Raw genomic sequence first — 19677 nt, 5'->3', positions numbered from 1 at the left:
GATCATTCTGAACGCGGTGACGTAAAACACGTATGTCGGGACTATAAACGGGGCAGTGGCCAATAGCTTTCATCTCTTTATTTATTCTGAGCATGCGTGGCACCCAATAGAACACCTTTGGGATTAATTTGATTGGAGACTACGAGCCAGGCCTTCTTGCCCAACATCAGTGCCTGACCTCACAAATGAGCTTCTGGAAGAATGGTTCAACATTCCCATAGACACACTCCTAAACCTTGTGGACAGCCTTCCCAGAAGAGTTAAAGCTGTTATAGCTGCAAAGGGTGGGACAACTCAATATTGAACCCTACGGACTAAGACTGGGATGGCATTAAAGCTCATGTGCGTGTAAAGGCAGGCGTCACAATACTTTTGGTAATATAGTGTATGAAGTAATAGCAGCTGCAGGTACATTACAGAAAGCGGCAGCTCTGATTGATCCGTTAGCATTATGTTTGAGCGTGCATTTGTTTATTCCTAATAGTGATAGATTGCTCAGTGCTGCAGCTCTGTGTGTGGCAGCTTTTACATATACACAGCCCAGCCAATGGATCATGCAACATGACCGGCTGTGTGAGCTTTCACTTTTATGAATGAATGATCAAGATTGGTGCAGTGTATAGCATAGTCCAACTACGCTAATCACTCATTTATAAGCCTGAACATTCACATAATGCTGCAGCTCTGCCATCGGTAAGCTGATAGACACATGGTGCCGCAGGCTGTGCGACTTTTTTTGTTGTTGACTGGCAGCACTGGTCTCCATAGCGACCTCTGCTGTCAGACACCAGAACTATCAATCACAAATCTCTCTCCTTTCTAGCAGCGTTGTTGGATGGGGGGCCCACGCTACTTAAATTCTGAATTGGACCAAGTGTTATCTACACTTGGTTTCTGGGCAACAGTAAAAATGTTTAATGGTATTTCTTCTTTAAAGTTTTTTTGGGAACTGGTAAAGGAAATGATTACTATTTATAAATTCTATTTAGAGTCTTTCTGTGGGTGATGCATATGATTCAGGAATATGTTTTTACCTTTTCAGACATGCAGCTTCTTCGAATATCATCAGACGAATGTTTAAAAGGTATGAGATTCATTTCATTTTTTTCTATGTGTACAGCCCTATTTTTTGTGTAACACTACCCCCGTAGGAGCCGCTGGTGAATATGGGTATCTCCTACCGTGCACGGGCAGGCACACAAATTTTCCACACACGGGAGTCAGGAATCAGTCCCTGTAGCTTTGTTTTTGTGTTTTATTAGTGGGATTGAAATGAATGGGGATAGGGTGTTTATGGGATGCCCACTTGATCAACATAGAATTCTTCAGGGACACAACTATATACATCCACAATATATACACTTCTCCTCTTCTACCACCAGTACCTCTAGCATTGTAAAGATGATCCAACACAGGCTCAGTCAGATCTGTAGCAGATGCCCTTTGCAGGCGGCAGGGACCGTGGGCCCCTTTGGCTGGGTAGCAGAAAAAGAGGTCTCAGTGCTTAGCTGTCCTATCTGTGGCTACTGCTCCCAATACCACCACTTCAGGCACTGCCAGCCCGCCTGGCTGCAGCTGCCCCTTTGACTAGCCCTCCTGGCTGCAGCTGCCCCTTTGACTAGCCCTCCTGGCTACTTCTCCACAGTCCTCACAGACTGACTCTGCATCCATCCCAAACTGCTTCCACCCAGTCCCTTCAGGCATGCCTCTCAGTCCTCGGACTGTAACACTCACCAGTCTTCCTGCCTGGCTGTCTTTCTCCCTGGAGATTTGCCCGGCAGTGTTCTCCTGCTGTCCTCTACTTGTTCCCATGCCTCCTGCTCAGGATCCCCCTGTGTGTCATGAAGGGTCCCTTCCACACCCGAGCCCAGACCTGAGTCCCCCCCGTCCCCCCCAGACTAGGGGGTTACTCTCAAAGGCCTCTGGCAGCCTAACACTCCAACTCCATCTTCCACTTGAACTCCACTGCACCAGCTGGGCTGACCCAGAGTATTTGAGGGGGCCTGCCTCCTGCCAACCCATCTGTTGGGGGTTGGTCAGGGCCCTCAGAATACTGTAGACAGCTCCTCCTCCCATCCACTCCCATCCATCTAGAAGCTTCTGCATGTTTCTAGAAGTATGGGGAGCTCTCAGAGATGCTGCCTGTAAGTCATACCAGCCTAACAATGTACCTACTCTGTACAAAAAACCCTAGTTCTAGCACTCTAGCAATGCTAGGGAGTGCTACATTAGTAAACGTGGTGGCCCAAAATTGCTGTTGTGTCTCTGAGATAGTAAGTGAATTCTTACCATTGTGTCACAGACAATATAATTACTCTTTGGTTTCCCCTTATAGGAAACATAAGGGGAATAGAAAGACACTGATTTTCAAAAGAGTCAACTTCCCTAAACTACGAACCTTGTTAGAAGATATTAATTGGGATAAAATCTTAGGAACAAAGAACACGGAGGAGAGATGGGTTTGCTTTAAGAGCATATTAAATAAGGGCATTAGCCAGTGGATCCCATTGGGAAATAAATTTAAAAGGGCGAATAAAAGTCCTGGGTGGATTAACTCCAATGTAAAAATGCATATAAAAGCAAAGGAGAAGGCCTTCAAAAAATACAAGGCTGAGGGATCATCATCCGCATTCAAATTTTACAAAGAATGCAACAAGAAATGTAAGGGTGCAATTAGGGCGGCTAAGATAGAACACGAAAGACACATAGCAGAGGAGAGCAAAAAAAATCCCAAGAAATTCTTTAAGTATATAAACGGTAAAAGAGGGAGGACAGACCATATTGGCCCCATAAAGAATGAAGAAGGGAATCTGGTTACAAAGGATGGTAAGATAGCGAAGGTATTGAATTTATTCTTTTTTTTTTTTCTTGCCACTTCAGCAAACTCTTTTGAGAGACTTAATTCACTTTTACAGTTCATTTTTGTCCCTTCTCATTTTCACATCATAGTAGCAAATAACTATTACGCTTATAAAATGTATGCAATATATCTTACAAAAAGAGTTATACATCATTGTGAAACAAAATTTTAAACTTAATATCCCCACTTCATCCCCTCCCCTCCCCACCTCTGCCTTTACACCTATGTTCTTCTTTAGATTTCCCGTTGCTATATTTGATCTTATTCCTATCCCCGCTATAGATTTATGCTCTTAATCCTTCCGCATAGCTCCATGTTTTTTTAAACTCTTTCCAACACTCCCACTTATCTATGGCCCATCCGCTATTCTCTTCTATACTGTATCTCAAACGTTCCATATTATATGTTTCTTCTACTGAGTCAATCCATTCCCATATTAGTGGGCTTTCTGTTTCTTGCCATTTTTTTTGCTGCGTTTAATAGGTGAGGTATTAATGACTCTTTATATTGTTTTACCCCTCCTTCCCCTCCATGCAGCAATACTGTCCATGGATCTTCAGCTATTTCTTTTTTGGTAATTTCTTTTATGAAAAATAAGATCTTTCGCCAGAATTCTTTAATTTTAGGGCAGTCCCACCATAGGTGGGCCATTGTTCCTACTGTCTTGCATCCTCGCCAACATTCTGCTGATTTACCCTTTTGGTATTTACTAGTTTTATCCTTGTTGTTTATACATCGTGTCCCAAATTTTTAAAACATTACATGTCAATATGTGGGTGTTTTCATCAAGTGATCTAAAATGTGGCGGGTTCCAGATTATTTTTCGCAATTGTGCTTTACAGAGTGATTTTTCTATGTTAACCCATCTTTTTTCATTTTTTTCCCTAACCCATTCAGTGACTCTCGACAGTATTACAGCTTTATAGTAAACTTGAATGTCGGGGACTGCCATCCCTCCTCTTTTTTTTCCTGCTTTAGTATTGCAAAGGAGACTCAAGGTTTCTTATTTTTCCATATAAAATTCATGATTATAGATTTTAACTTTCTAAGGTACGATTGAGGCAATGCCACTGGCAGCATCTGGAACTTGTAAGTTATCTTTGGCAGGAGAACCACTTTTACAGTATTGATACGTCCTATCCATGATAGAGGCCTGCTTATAAGTCTTTTACTTTCAGTTTTAATTTCATCCAATGGGGTATCAAATTTATTTTGTAAATCTTATTCATTGTATTGGCTAGTTTTATTCCCAGGTACTTTAGTTCTTTCCTCCAAGAGAATTTGAATTCCTTTTTCAACATCTGTTCTTCTAGCTTACTTACATTTATGTTTAAGATTTCGGATTTAGCTAAATTTATTTTAAATTTTGATAGTTCACCGTATTGTTTCAAAATCTTTAACACACTGGGCATTGTTATCCTAGGATTAGCTATATAGAATAAAACATCATCCGCAAAAGCTGCTAGTTTATGTCCATCCTCTCCCACCTTAAATCCACTTATGTCCGGGTTGTTTCATATCGTGGCAAGTAGTGGCTCTAGAGAAAGCACAAATAATAGGGGGGACAAGGGGCAGCCCTGTCTCGTCCTATTTTTCATCTCAAAGGGGAGGAACGGAGTCCCGTTTATTTTTATAGTTGCGGAAGGGTGATGGTATAGTGTTTTAATCCACCTGATCATTCTAGGCCCAATTCCCATAATTTCTAGTGTCTGTACCCCCAGTCTACCCTGTCGAAAGCCTTTTCCGTTGACAGGAGTAGACCTGGGGGCCCACTTTCTTTTATCCTCTGGAGAAGGAGCAACATTCTCACCCCTTTGTCCCTTCCCTCCCTTTTTGGAGTGAATCCAACCTGGTCAGGGTGAACCAGTGTGTTCATCAAACCCTTTATCCGTCCTGCCAATACTTTAGCATACAGTTTTGTGTCTGCATTTATCAGCGATATTGGCCTATAACTGGAACACAACATACCATCCTTCCCCTCCTTTGGGATTACTGTAATTGTTGCTGACAGGGCCTCCCTACTCATATTGAATTCAATTCCCAGGCCATTCATATATCGACATAACTTTGGAGTTAAGATTTCTTAAAATTTTTTATAATAAAACATTGTAAACCCATGTGGGCCAAGGCTATTCCCCGGGGCCGAATATGACTATGCTTTATTTATTTCTTCCTCGGTTATAGGGTTCTCTAGTGACTCCTTCATATTTTCAGTAATCTTTGGTAGTCTGGCCCTTTTTAAAAAATCGCTTATCTTCTCCCTTTTCTCCCCTAACTGCCCTCCCCACTGATCTACTGAATATAACTCCTTATAGCAGTCTTTAAATGTTTCCGCTATTTCTTTTGTTGTATGGACCATCTCCCCTCTCTTCGTTTGAATTTTTCTATATAATTTATGGATTTTTTCTTTTGCAGCATTCTGGCTAAGTATTTACTAGTTTTATTCCCCCACTGGTATCTTTCTTTAGCTATTCTATTAAATGTTTTTTTTTGTCTCTTGTCTCAAGAGATCCTTTAACTCATCCCTTTTGCTTAGTAATCTTTGATACAACGCTAAATGGTGACCCTGATGTTTTTTATGTTCTTGTTCGATTCTAGATATTTCTTCAATTAAATTTTTAATTTTCCCTAATCTTTTCTTTTTTTCCCTTGCTCCTAGATCTATCAGGATCCCCCTAATATAGGCTTTATGAGCCTCCCATAGGGTAGATCCCGATATCTCTTCTGTATCATTCCGTGCAAAGTAATTTTCTAATTCCTTTTCCACAATTCCTGATCCTACCTCATCTCGGAGTAGATCTTCATTTAAGCGCCAAGCGAAGGGTTGTCTAACATTTCCGGGTACTGTCATTTTAATTTTCACAGGGGCATGGTCCAATAACGTAGATATTTCTATGCTAGTGTCTATTACCTATTCTAGGGCTCTATGGTCAACCAGTATATAGTCTATCCTTGAGTAAGTCCCATGTACAGGGGAGTAAAACGTATAGTCTTGCACTTTGGGATGTTGAATCCTCCATATGTCAACCAACTGACACTTATACAATTTTTGTTTTATCATTTTAAGTTGTACGTTGTCCCCTGTACCCAGGACGTACTGTCTACCCCTGGTTCCATACAAAAATTCAGATCTCCCATTAAAATCACCTGACCTCTCTTGAAGTCCATCAATTTCTCCAGGATATTTCTAAGATATTTTATCGGGTTCCTATTGGGGCATAGATGTTTGCCAGTGTGCATTCCATTTCGCTTAATTTGCCTTTTAGGAAGAAGAATCTTCCTTCTGGATTGGTCATCCTCCCCTCCATTTTAAACCTAATTTCTTTCACGAACCCTATTGCCACCCCCCTTGCTCTCTTTGTAATTGAATCTCCATAGTACCATGTCAGAAAATTATTAGAGTGCAGTTTCACATTGATTCATATGATAGATGGGTCTCTTGGAGAAAAACCACCTCTGCCCCGTACCTCTTTAGTTCTTTTAAAATCTTATGTCTCTTAGTGGGAGTGTTTAATCCCCTTACGTTATAGGTCATAAAATTTATTGTTGTCATCTCTTTTTTCCTGTCTTCATGTGATTTTTCTATATTTTTGTGTATACTACATGAGGTGTCTCCCCTCGCCCCCTGCAACCTCCCTCCCTCCTCCCCTCCCTCCTCCCCTCCCTCCTCCCTACCTGACCCCCAATGGGCCACTAGATCGCTGAAGGTCCTGGATTCCATTACCTTCATCAAATTTCTTTTCTCGAGGTGAGGCTCTGAGTGGGTCGTCTCCCCCTCCCCCCCCACCAGATTTAAGTGTGGGGTGTTGGGGTGGGAAACCGGCCACTCAGTGAGCTCCAAACCTGGGTCGACCTATCTCGACCCCCCTCGACCACTCGCTCCCTCCCCCCACCCCCCACCCCCCCAAAACAACCCCCGAATATTTTCTACTGTTATTACCGTATTTATCTGCATATAACACGCACTTTTTTCCCCTGAAAATCAGGGGGAAATTGTGGGTGCGTGTTATAGGCCGATCCCCGCCAATTTTGTATGATCAGCGCGATCACGGCAATTGCCGCGATCGCTGCCGATATACACAGCCGTGTGTAAATTCAAATATGGCGCCGAGACTGCAGGGACTCGGCGGAGCCGAGATACACATACCCGAGAGTCCTCGGCTTTTCTCGGCGCCGCTTACAGTCCCACCCAGTCCCACCATTGGACCTGTGTGATGTCCAGCATAGGGCGGGACTGGGCGGGACTGTAAGTGGTGCAGAGAAAAGCCGAGGATACTCGGGTATGTGTATCTCGGCTCCGCTGAGTCCCTGCAGTCTCGGCGCCATATTTGAATTTACACACGGCTGTGTATGTCGGCAGGGATCGCGGCGATCCCACAAGGCTGCACTGGGGCAAAGCTGCACTGGGGCAAGGCTACACTGGGGCAAGGCTGCACTGGGGCAAAGCTGCACTGGGGCAAAGCTTCACTGACATGGTTGCACTGACAAGGCTGCACTGACATGGCTGCACTGACAAGGCTGCACTGACATGGCTGCACTGGGGCAAAGCTGCACTGACAAGGCTGCAATGGACACTGGGGCAAGGCTGCACTGACAATTCTGCACTGGGGCAAAGCTGCACTGACAAGGCTGCACTGACAATTCTGCACTGGGGCAAAGCTGCACTGACAAGGCTGCACTGACAATTCTGCACTGGGACAAAGCTGCACTTACAAGGCTACACTGACAATTCTGCACTGGGGCAAAGCTGCACTGACAAGGCTGCAATAGACACTGGAGCAAGGCTGCACTGACACTGACAAGGCTGCAGATGGACACCAATAACACTGCATTGATGGGCATTTTAATGTAAGTTTTTCTTCCTTAAACTTTACTCCTAAAAGTTTTTTTCCTTAAAATTCCCTCCTAAACTTGGGGTGCGTGTTATACGCCGGCGCGTGTTATACGCCGATAAATACGGTAATTTAGGCTATCATCCTATTCATTATCCTCTTTCTACTATAATTCTGGTACTTCATCAGTCCAGCCCGGTAGCTCTGGCACCTGTAAATCTAGCTTGTTGCAAAATTGCACCAATTCTTCAGGGAATCTTAGCCTGGCTGATCTTCCTTCTTTAAAGCCTATTAAGCATGCTGGAAACACCCAGCTATATTTTATATTCTGTGCTCTCATCTGCTCCAGCAAAGGTTTCAAGAGTCTCCTTCTTGTCAGTGTATCTGGCGCCAGTTCAGCAAAAATTTGTAATTCACGACCTTCGTATTGTAAAGGAGCTTTTCCTCTCATCTTCATCCAGATCTCAGCTTTTTCTTAAAAAAATCGAAATCTTACTATTATGTCCCGCGGTCTGTCTGCCTCTGTGTTGTTTGGTTTTCCAACTCGATGAATCCTCTCTATCCTTGGAAACTCGTCTACCCCTTTATCCAACAAAGGGCCAAGTATTGAACAAATAATTCTTCTCAAGTCTTCTCCTCTTTTCTCTGGGACCGAACGAATTCTTAGATTTTGCCTTCTGTTTCGGTTTTCTTGATCCTCTAGTCTATAGAGGATTTTCATCTGGTTTCCTTGTGTTATTTTAATTTGCTCCTTTAAATTACGAAGTTCCTGTGCTTGTTTGTCGGTTCTCTCTTCCGTCGTCTCCACCCTTGCCAATAGGTTTACCAGGTCAACTCTCAACAGATTTATATCAGCTTTTATTGAATTTTCTAGCTTCAAAAACATCCCCAACATTTCTTCTTTTGTGAGCAACTGGGCATCAATTCTATGTTCGTCTACTCTGCTTGTTTCCACTTCACCCTCTGTTGTAAGGTCATCTCTTGATTGATCTGATGTTTCTCCTGTTTTTCCCTCTGTTTTCCTTTTCTTATCCTCTTTGCCTGGCCCTCGCTTCTCCAGCTCAGTGTTCTTCGGGCTGGCTCCCTGAGACATATACTGTTTTATCGAACTACCTGTTGCTTTGTCTTTCGGGGTTCTAAGAACCCTCCCTTACAGATTTAGTTGTGGCTTTACTCATAGTACCTCTTTTCTTTCTCCCTCTTATCTGTTTCCCCAGTTTTACTACGTTCCAGTCTCCCCCCCTTCTCCTCGTAACCAGAAGAGGAAAGGAGATAGCCATGAGGGGAGGGAACAAGGGAAAAAAAAAAGGGGGGGGGGTTGGCAGGGCTTCTCTAACTTTCTGACGCTGTATTGAGTATGCCTTTATGCTCTGATTCTACTCTAACAGAGCAGATATAGCAACAAAGAGGTAATTGTTTGTATTTTGTATCCTTCCCTGAACCTATACAGGCTCTGAAGGGGTTAATGTTTGATAGGTTCACTTATAGTAACTTAAGAGAGATAAACTGCACTGGTGTTGTATGCTTATCTTGTGTATTTATCCACAGGATGAGGTAGTATATATACACACCACAACTCTTAACCAATCAATCAATGCTCCAATAATAGATCTCTCAAGTGTGTTAGTCACTAGTCACAAAGCCCTGCTTGATGTACTATACAGTCCTTAGTTTCTTAACTCTGCAGGGCTTATTAACTTTGATCCTCAAAAAGCAACTATGTGCTCAGGGCACTTCACAGCTCCTCTGAAGTTTACAACAGTCTGTTCTTACATTCCATGCGCTTTTGCAAGTGAATTTTCCTGTACACATATATACCCCGTCATTCTACCAAATGTTACTTCTTATGCAAAAGAAAAAAACAGACCGCCGCCAGCGGATACCTTCATGTACAGTAGCTGATTTAAGTTTAGCTTTATAGTCCCATATGGGGTACCTGCTTTTTCTGCCCTTCAATGTTTGGTAGCCCTATATATTGTGCAGACATATTAATCAAAAAAATCCATAAGTGTATACAGACAGTAAGTAGAACCTTATCACACCTTATATGACCAAAAATGTGAAATGCAGAGTAAAGTAACACTGTGTTAATCAGCGAAACAGTTAAGAAACCATCTCAGCGTGCAACCCCCATTGACTTTTGGTGGTGGTTTTTTTCTTTCACAATTTTTTCTACAAAATTATATTGTGGACTTTTTTCTTTGTGTAAATTAGGTGGCTGATTTGCCGAACCTTTACGTTTTTTCAAATTTAAGTTATTGCTTATAATTGCTAATTAAATGTACTATTTAATGTTTCACCTTAACTGTTTCGCTGATTAACACAGTGTTACTTTACTCTGCATTTCACATTTTTGGTCATATAAGGTGTGATAAGGTTCTACTTACTGTCTGTATACACTTATGGATTTTTTTGATTAATATGTCTGCACAATATATAGCGCTACACTTTTATTTTTGCTGTTATCCCCTAACTTGAGTCTATAGGTGTGTTAGCTGCTATTTTAGTGTTTTTTCTGATTTTAGCTCAGCGCTGTACTTATCTCCCTAATGTTTGGTAGCCCACCTCTCCTTTCGGTTCCGCGCTTACCAGCACCCTCCGGGGATTCAGCCTGCCTTTGTTGCGGAGCCTTTTCACTTCCATGCAGTGAAGATCTGCCTACTGTTCTCCGTAGGTCCAGGGAGAGCCACGTGTGTCGGGGAAGGGCAAGTGGGAGGACGGGGTTAGGGGGAGGGGAATATGATGGTCACAATCCCCACATGCCGCCGCTCAATACAGCCCAGCGGAATCACCTACTGTCCTGCGAGCGTGCGGCGTCCGAGTGTGCGGGTTCCGACACGGTCATTGGGGGTGTCATCCGCGGCCATAGAGCTTCTCCTCTCCCTCTCCTTCTCTACGTCCGCTAAAGCTCACCCCAGGACGGCGCTCGCTTGTGCACCAGCTGACGCACTCAGGCCCCTCCCTCCGTGTCAGACTTTACGTCCTCATGTCCATCTTTTTGCTCTTACAGACCAGCGTTGTCTGTGTTTCCCAGGCAGAGAGCCTGAATTTATTCTTCTCCTCAGTCTTCACGAGGGAATCGGGGGGCTTCAGTAACCAAAACTGCAGTGTGTATCCTCATGACAGGTCCTCGTGAATACATCCCTGGGAATTACAGACCAGTTATCCTAACATCAATAATATGCAAGCTCTTGGAGGGGATGATAAGGGACTATATACAAGATTCTAGTAACGAGAACTGTATCATTAGCAGTAATCAGCATGGATTCATGAAGAATCGTTCTTGCCAAACCAATCTATTAACCTTGTATGAGGAGGTGAGCTGCCCTCTAGATAAAGGGAGGCCCGTAGACGTGGTGTATCTGGATTTTGCAAAAGCATTTGATACGGTTCCCCATAAACGTTACCTGTACAAAGTAAGGTCCGTTGGCATGGACCATAGGGTGAGTACATGGATTGAAAACTGGCTACAAGGGTGAGTTCAAAGGGTGGTGATAAATGGGGAGTACTCAGAAGTGTCAGGGGTGGAAAGTGGGGTCCCCCAGGGTTCTGTGCTGGGACCAATCCTATTTAATTTATTCATAAATGACCTGGAGGTTGGGGTAAACAGTTCAATCTCTGTAATTGCGGATGATACTAAGGTAAGCAGGGCAATAACTTCTCCGCAAGGTGTGAAACCTTGCAAGTAGATCTGAACAAGTTAATGGGCTGGGCAACTACATGGCAAATGAAGTTTAATGTGGAAAAACGCAAAATAATGCATTTGGGTGGCAAAAATATGAATGCAATCTACTCACTGGGAGGAGAACCTGTAGGGCAGGGGTCTCAAACTGTCCAGCCCTCCAGCTGTTGTGAAACTACAAATCCCATCATGCCTCTGCCTGTGGGGAGTCATACTTGTAACTGTCAGCCTTCCAATGCCTCATAGCTTGTAGTTCCACAACAGCTGGAGGGCCGCCAGTTTGAGACCCCTGCTCTAGGGGAATCAAGGATGAAAAAAGACCTGGGGATCCTAGTAGATGATAGGCTCAGCAATGGCATGCAATGCCAAGCTGCTGCTAACAAAGCAAACAGAATATTGGCATGCATTAAAAAGGGGATCAACTCCAGAGATAAAACAATAATTCTCCCGCTCTACAAGACTCTGGTCTGGCTGCACCTAGAATATGCTCTCCAGTTCTGGGCACCAGTCCTCAGGAAGGATGTACTAGAAATGGAGCGAGTACAGAGAATGGCAACACAACTAATAAAGAGTCTGGAGGATATTAGTTATGAGGAAAGGTTGCAAGCACTGAACTTATTCTTTCTGGATAAGAGACGCTTGAGAAGGGACATGATTTCAATTTACAAATACCGTACTGGTGACCCCACAATAGGGATAAAACTTTTCCCCCCCGAAAGGGAGTTTAACAAGACTCGTGGCCACTCATTAAAATTAGAAGAAAAGAGGTTTAACCTTAAACTAAGTAGAGGGTTCTTTACTGTAAGAGCGGCAAGGATGTGGAATTCCCTTCCACAGGCGGTGGTCTCAGCGGGGGGCATCAATAGTTTAAAAAAACTATTAGATAAGCACCTGAACGACCACAACATACGTCGCCTATAAAGATTTTTAAGGGTAAAAGTTTGTCACCAATTTTGAAGCGTGACATGTTGGGTATCATTTTACTCAGCGTAACATTATCTTTCACAATATAAAAAAAATTGGGTTAACTTTACTGTTGTCCTTTTTTTTTTATTCAAAAAAAGTGTATTTTTTTCAAAAAAAGTGCGCTTGTAAGACCGCTGCGCAAATATGGTGTGACAGAAAGTATTGCAATGACCGCCATTTTATTCTCTAGGATGTTAGAAAAAAACACCACATCACCAACAATGCTCTCTCCCTTTACCTGAATTTTCTAACCTGTCTGTCACTTCCTGAAAAGGTTGTTGGTGGTTCTTAGACAGGCATACCTAGACCTGCCCAGCCCCACCCCCATCCCTACTATCCTTCAAAGAACATGATCTCCTCCTGTCTTCATAGACTTGTTTTGGCCAGCAGCTTCTCCTGAGAGAGAGAGAGAGAGAGAGAGAGAGAAGGGGGGGCAGGCTTTGGAAGTATGTTCTGTTTGTTAGAAACTGTAATGTAGAGTACAATGCAACATGCTGCAGATTTTTTACAGTGTAGAACCAGGTGGTTGTGTCTGCATTGCACTGATGGGCACTGTGTGCATGATGTGGCACTGTGATGGCACTGATGGGCACTGATGGGCACTATGTGCATGGTGTGGCACTGTGATGGCACTGTGTGCATGGTGTGGCACTGTGATGGCACTGATGGGCACTGTGTGCATGGTGTGGCACGGTGATGGCACTGATGGGTACTGTGTGCATAGTGAGGCAGTGTGATGGGCACTGTGTGCATGGTGTGGCACTGTGATGGCACTAATGGGCACTGTGTGCATGGTGTGGCACTGTGATGGCACTAATGGGCACTGTGTGCATGGTGTGGCACTGTGATGGAGCTGATGGGCACTGTGTGCATGGTGTGGCACTGTAATGGCACTGATGGGCACTGTGTGCATGGTGTGGCACTGTGATGGACACTGTGATGGCACTGTGTGCATGGTGTGGCACTGTGATGGACATTGTGATGGCACTGTGTGCATAGTGCGGCAGTGGGATGGACACTGTGATGGCACTGTGTGCATGGTGTGGCACTGGGATGGACACTGTGATGGCACTGTGTGCATGGTGTGGCACTGTGATGGACACTGTGATGGGCACTGTGTGCATGGTGTGGCACACACCAGCTGCTGTGAATGGCGGAGGGAGCTGGGGAAGAAATATGAAAGAAATGGGATACAAAGGATCATTTATGAAAGTTTGGAAGGATACAGATCCATTTCTATTGCTCATTACATGTGAGTAATGAGTTTACGGCTTCGTTTCCACTAGTGGGACTTGTCATGATACTTTGGACACATAAAGTCACATCACAAGTCACAGCCCATTGATTTCAATGGCAAATGTTCCTATCTATGCGACTTTGAAAATCAACAACTTTGAAAAGGTGCCTGCACTACTTTGATGCAACTTTTGATGCGACTTTGATCCAGAGTGTAAAGTTGGATCAAAGCTGCACTCAAAGTCGCACTATAAATTGCACAGCTTTGGAGTTGCACTAGTGGAAACTGTAGCCTAAGGCTAAAGTGCGACTTTGGAGTGTGACTTTGATGCGACTTAAAAGTTGCATCAAAGTAGTGCAGGTACCTTTTCAAAGTCACTGATTTTCAAAGACGCATAGATGGGAATGGGTACCATTAAAATCTATGGGCTGTGACTTGTCATGCGACTTTATGTGTCCAAAGTCGCATGACAAGTCATACTAGTCGAAACAGAGCCTTATTGTGGTTGCCTGTACTATGATCATTGTAGACCGTGAGCATGCTTCATGTAAAGCCCAGCACAGCTATACTGTATATGTGCACCTTCCAGCCCACTCCCCCCCCCCCACCCCCGGGCAGGATTCAGGGATTTGTGCACTAGCTTTCGTGGGCGCACGCTCTGCTGGAGGTGCGCGCACTACAATTGGCCAGCGGGGGAGCTGTCGATGTCCTCCGGCCACCCTCAATCATTACCCGCAGAGACAGAACGGGGATCTGCCCGTGTAAACAAGGCAGATCTCCATTCTGACAGGGGATGACACACAGATCCTGTCTTTCTGCTGTGCAGGAAGATGGATCTGTGTGTTGTCCCAGGCAGCCCTTCCCCCACACAGTTGGAAACACACAGAGGGAACACATTTATCCCCTTGATCGCCCCTGATGTTAACCCCTTCCCTGCCAGTGTCATTAGTACAATGTCAGTTGCATATTTTTAGCACTGATCACTGTAATAATGTTACTGTTTCCCAAAAAAATGTGTCAAAAATGTCAGTTAGGTGTCCAATCTGTCGGCCACAATGTCCCAGTCCCGCTAAAAATCACTGATTGCCACCATTACAAGTAAAATAAATAAATAAATAAAAATGCCATAAATCTATCCCCTATTTTGTAGACGCTATAACTTTTGCGCAAACCAATCAATATAAGCTTATTGGGGTTTTTTTTTACCAAAAATATGTAGCAGAATAAATATTGGCCTAAATTGATGAAGAAATTCGATTTTCGAATTTTATTTGGGTACAGCGTTGCGTGACTGCACAATTGTCAGCTAAAGTAACGTAGTGCTGTATCGCGAAAACTGGCCTGGTCATGAAGGGGGTAAAACCTTCCGGGGCTGAAGTAGTTAATGATTACAGGGGAGAATTTAAGTTTTAGGTTGGACTTTCACTTTAACTTTGTATGTGTGACATTTTAACATTCTTATCTTATGCAGAATGCAGAGAAGATTATATGCATCTCCTAAAGAATAATTATTCAACTTTCGAGGAAAGAAATGCTCGCTTAGGAGAGGTGGTTAGTTTACAGAGTAGATACACCAGACTGTTGATTATAAAGCAACATCGTAACGAAGTGGCGAGAGAACATGAAATCCGGTCTTCTGGAAGAAGACACCTACAAATAATGGACAACAGATCTTCTCATGAGTATTCCCCAACTGATATCAACCTTTTGTTTTCCCCTGATGAACATAGGGTTGTCCCCAAGATTGTTGTTCTGCAAGGTCCAGCAGGTATTGGTAAAACCATGACCTCCCATAAGATCATGCTTGACTGGGCCTCTGGAGATCTGTGGAAAGAAAAGTTTAACTTTATGTTTTATCTGAACTGTAGAGAACTTAACACCATCACCACAAACATAAGCCTAGCCAAGCTTCTTTGCCAAGTTTGTCATTTAGATTATGAACAAGGCCTTGTTATGTCAATATTCAGAAAGCCTGAAGAACTTCTGTTTGTGATTGATGGCTTTGATGAGTTGGCATGTTCCATAGAGAAGAAAACTTCGATCTGTGAAGATCCTTTCCAAGAGGTTCCAATAAAAATCCTTCTAAACAGTTTACTTAGAAAAAGAGTACTCAGAGACTGTTCAATAATCATCACCACAAGACCATTCTCACTGATGAATCTTCGGGAACTTATTAGACGCCCTCGTTATGTGGAAATTCTGGGGTTCACAGGGAATGACCGCCAAAAATTCTGCTACAATTTCTTTAAAGACAGCTATCAAGCAAACTTGGCTCTCAGTATTATTATGGACAATGACACCATCTTCACCATGTGTGCTGTCCCAATAACATGCTGGATCGTATGTACTATAATAAAACAGAAAATTGAAAAGGGGGTTGATGTGGTAAATAATTGCAATACAACTACATCTATTTACCTCCTCTACCTGAAAAGTTTAATAAAGTATCACACTACAGGATCCAATCAGGTAATTACCTGTGTCAAAAAGTTATGTGCATTGGCTAATGAAGGAGTTTGGGATCAGAAGATCTTGTTTGAAGAAGAAGATGTTCAAAGACATGGGCTTTCTTTATCAGACGAAGAGTCTGCATTTTTGATCCAGAACATTTTTGTCCAGGATGTTGATATTAAAACCTGCTACAGCTTCATCCATCTGAGCGTCCAGGAGTTCTTTGCTGCTCTGTACTATGTGCTGGTTGATGACTCTGAAAGACAACTTGTTTGTACTGCCGATAAATGTACCACTGTCAGCCAATTGCTGAAGACATCAGAAGCAAATCCTCACCTGGACCTAACAGTACAGTTCTTGTTCGGTCTCGCTGGTGATATTCACCTGACAAGAAAATGTCTAGGTTGTCCGATATCGTTCAATGAAAAGTCTGTTCTAGAAATGTGGCTTAGAAACATTGGCTTTTCTCATTCTTGTAAAATATTCAGACTCTTGTATGAAACACAAGATGGCAACTGGGTTGAAAGGGTTATGTCTCTTTTCCCCAACATTGACATTAAGTCACGTGACTATGAATACAGGCTCAGCGATATGGATTACAGAACGTTATCATACTGTTTAAAAAACAGCTTAATCAAGCATAAGATTAAACTTACTCGATGTGTGATAAGGCCAAAGGCGCAATCAATTCTAGCTGCACCTCTTCAGAAATACTCAAAGCTTTGGTGAGTACTTATCATGTCACTTAGAAATCTATAGAAAGGTCAATGAGTTTTTAACCTCTCAGAAGCCAAAGAAATGAGAAGCAAACTTACATCAGGTCTCAATTAGAATAAAATTGGCTTGGCTGGGCAAATAGAGCACCACACCCCTTAATCACCAATAGTAAAGAGGAAAGAAAAATAAAGTGTGGAATTTTAAACGGTGCTCAACACCCCATGAATGTAATATATATATATCATAAAAAAGTATTTATAACAAGGTTACAACTTTATTCCATACAAAACATCAGAAGAATGTTAAAATGCAAGAATCATTAAAAACAAGTATGGCAGCCTTCAGGCCACATCATATTATACAGTAAATATCATAAGTATCCCCATATGAGGACTAGAAGGCTGTGAAAATCTCTACGTGTTTCACTTGGAAAGCTTCATCAGGAGAACACTTTAGGCGTCGGTAGTAAGAAAATATATGTTAGAATACATGAATAGTCAAATCCAACCTAACAAACACACTATTATTTGATACATAGTTACTCACAGCTGGTATATGTAAAAAGGTGGATACTTGTGATCAGCAAAACAAGGAATGGGTCAGTATGGCCAAGTCCATCCCGCGAACCACCACAGATGGTAGGCACAGGTATAAAGAGGGGTGTTACCCCACTCAGGACATAAATCTAGAATAAAATCATTGAGCAGACTGGTAAAATCATTGAGCATACTCTTATACTACAATATACAGGAAGGTAGAAAGAGCCCACACACCATATGAAGCAACCAGCAAGAGACAATTGTGAAAAAAAAAACTTTTATATGTGTAGGAATATAGGGGAACCACTGTGTGACCCAAAAAGGATATAAAACAAAATGCTGGGGAACAGGGCAATCTTACTGCTGTCAGGGTGCTCAGAAGAAACCCAAATGTCTCCAAAATTGTATCAGCATGGTTATAAAGAGCCCAGGGACTGGAAAAAGAAGCAAAAGCATACATAAAATATACAAAAATATTTATGCCAGGATAAATAAAAGGCTAGACTGTGAAGTAAGGCAACAGCTGAAAACAAAATAAAGTTTGTGGGATGGACTTGGCCATACTGACCCCTTCCTCGTTTTGCTGACCACAAGTCTACACCTTTTGTATATACAGTATATATACCAGCTGTAAATAGCTATGTATCAAATATTAGTTTGTTTTTTCGGTTGGATTCGATTATTCATGTATTCTAACATAGGTTTTCTTACTGCCAACGTATTAGGTGCACTCCTAATGAAGCTTTCCAAGTGAAACATGTAGAGATTTTAACAGCCTTCGAGTCCTTATATGTGAATGCCCTCTCGTCAGAGTGCCAAAATATATAAGGTATCCCATTAAGTCAGGTGTCCCCATAAGAGTGGCCCCCTTACATCAGGTGTCCCCATCAGAGTACCCTTGTACCTTTTAGTGACAGGCAGGCAGAGCGGGAGCTGGGAAGCAGAGCAAGATGCAGATCTGGATGGAGGATGTTCCTCTTCCATTCTCCTGTGAGGTTGCACATCATATGGCATGCACATGATATCATTGCTTATTACAATACTATAATACTATTATTACAATACTGTCAGTCCTAACAACCATTTACTGCAGAGGAAGGGTATAACCTTTGCTCAGGATTGGTTGGCTGGTGGTCCAGATAAAACTTTCACTCGGTTCATCATTTAATGATGCCTGCTCTAGTGAATTCTCAAAAGAAATACAATAAAGGTCCAGAAGGTTGAGCGTGACACCACTGGCCATCATAAAACAAAACAATGCATTGAAATAAAGCATAGCCTGTGATTTCTTCGCTGTAAAATCAGTTTTAGCAAAATCACTCCACTCATCTCTAGCTGATGTTATTGTCTACTTTTAAAGCGGTAGTAAAATCCACTTTGTGATTTTTACCTACAGGTAAGCCAATGATAAGTCTTACCTGTAGGTAAAATTAATATCTCCTAAACGGTGTACGTTTAGGAGATATTCACCCTGGATGTAGCCGGTGACGTCACACTGTGCTGGACCTTTAGAGCACCATGCCGTAACCTAGGGCTCCCGCACGCATGCGTGGGAGTGATGTCACTATGGCTCCGGCCTCTCACACAGCCGGAGTCCACAAACCCGGAAGGATGACCAGGGGAAGATGGAAGCCTTCTCAGTGGATGGCTTCGTTTCAACGTAAGTATTTTATAATGTGCTAATATGCGATGAATATTATAATATGCATATTATTTTGCAGGGGAAAGTTTTTTATTATATAAGAATAGAGTGAGCGCTGAGCCCAACACAGTGTAAACCCCCAGCCCTGTTTTTCTCAGTGGGGAGCTAGTATACAAGTTGGTAAATAGTAAGGGATGGTAAAGTGTAAAAAATATAAGACATTGACTGTAATAATGTCCATATTGGTTCTGATAATGTCCATACAGTTCATGGGGAAATAGCAACTATAGAAGGCAGCCCCGTTGAAGAAAAAGAAGGAATCTTCTGGGCACTCTGGGGATAAAACAAAGGCGCCACTCTAAGTGCAGTAAGACTTAAAATGTTTAATAAAAAGCTGTAAAAGCGGTACTCACAAAGGTACAATGTAAACAAGCATATTGGCAGAAAACTGCCCGATAACCTGGGAGTGTGTCTGATCCGGGTGCTGGATGGCGGTGGTCTCCGGTGAACAGGCTGCGCCGATGGATGCCGACACTTCCTGTCGTTGGAACGCACGCTGACAACCAGGGGGATGAAGTCACTTCCGGAATCAGGAACGAGTAGGCGACGCGTTTGCGTAGCTATACTCCTTCCTCAGGCCTAACGTGGGCTGTGATAGGACAGGGCTTATACAGCCAGTGGACAGCGCTGATAGGTTAAAAAAGCGCTCAATGCATTAGGTAGTATTGCGATCGCTCATAGCATGGCACAA

The 19677-nt window shown here is 42.9% G+C and overlaps 1 protein-coding gene across 1 annotated transcript in view; it reads left to right on the top strand.

Moving 5' to 3' along the window:
* LOC141106501 (NACHT, LRR and PYD domains-containing protein 3-like) overlaps nucleotides 1-19677 on the top strand; it is a 114418-nt gene that overhangs the window by 36013 nt on the left and 58728 nt on the right. The window contains exons 5-6 of the mRNA XM_073597314.1: nucleotides 1043-1084; nucleotides 15049-16753. Coding sequence (XP_073453415.1) covers nucleotides 1043-1084; nucleotides 15049-16753 — 1747 coding nt within the window. The remainder of the gene's footprint in view (nucleotides 1-1042; nucleotides 1085-15048; nucleotides 16754-19677) is intronic.

This window comes from Aquarana catesbeiana, linkage group LG08, assembly GCF_042186555.1.
Source record: "Aquarana catesbeiana isolate 2022-GZ linkage group LG08, ASM4218655v1, whole genome shotgun sequence".
Lineage (NCBI taxonomy): Eukaryota > Metazoa > Chordata > Amphibia > Anura > Ranidae > Aquarana > Aquarana catesbeiana.
Note: the sequence above shows the minus strand (reverse complement) of the source record. Positions and strands in the feature narration are given on the sequence as shown.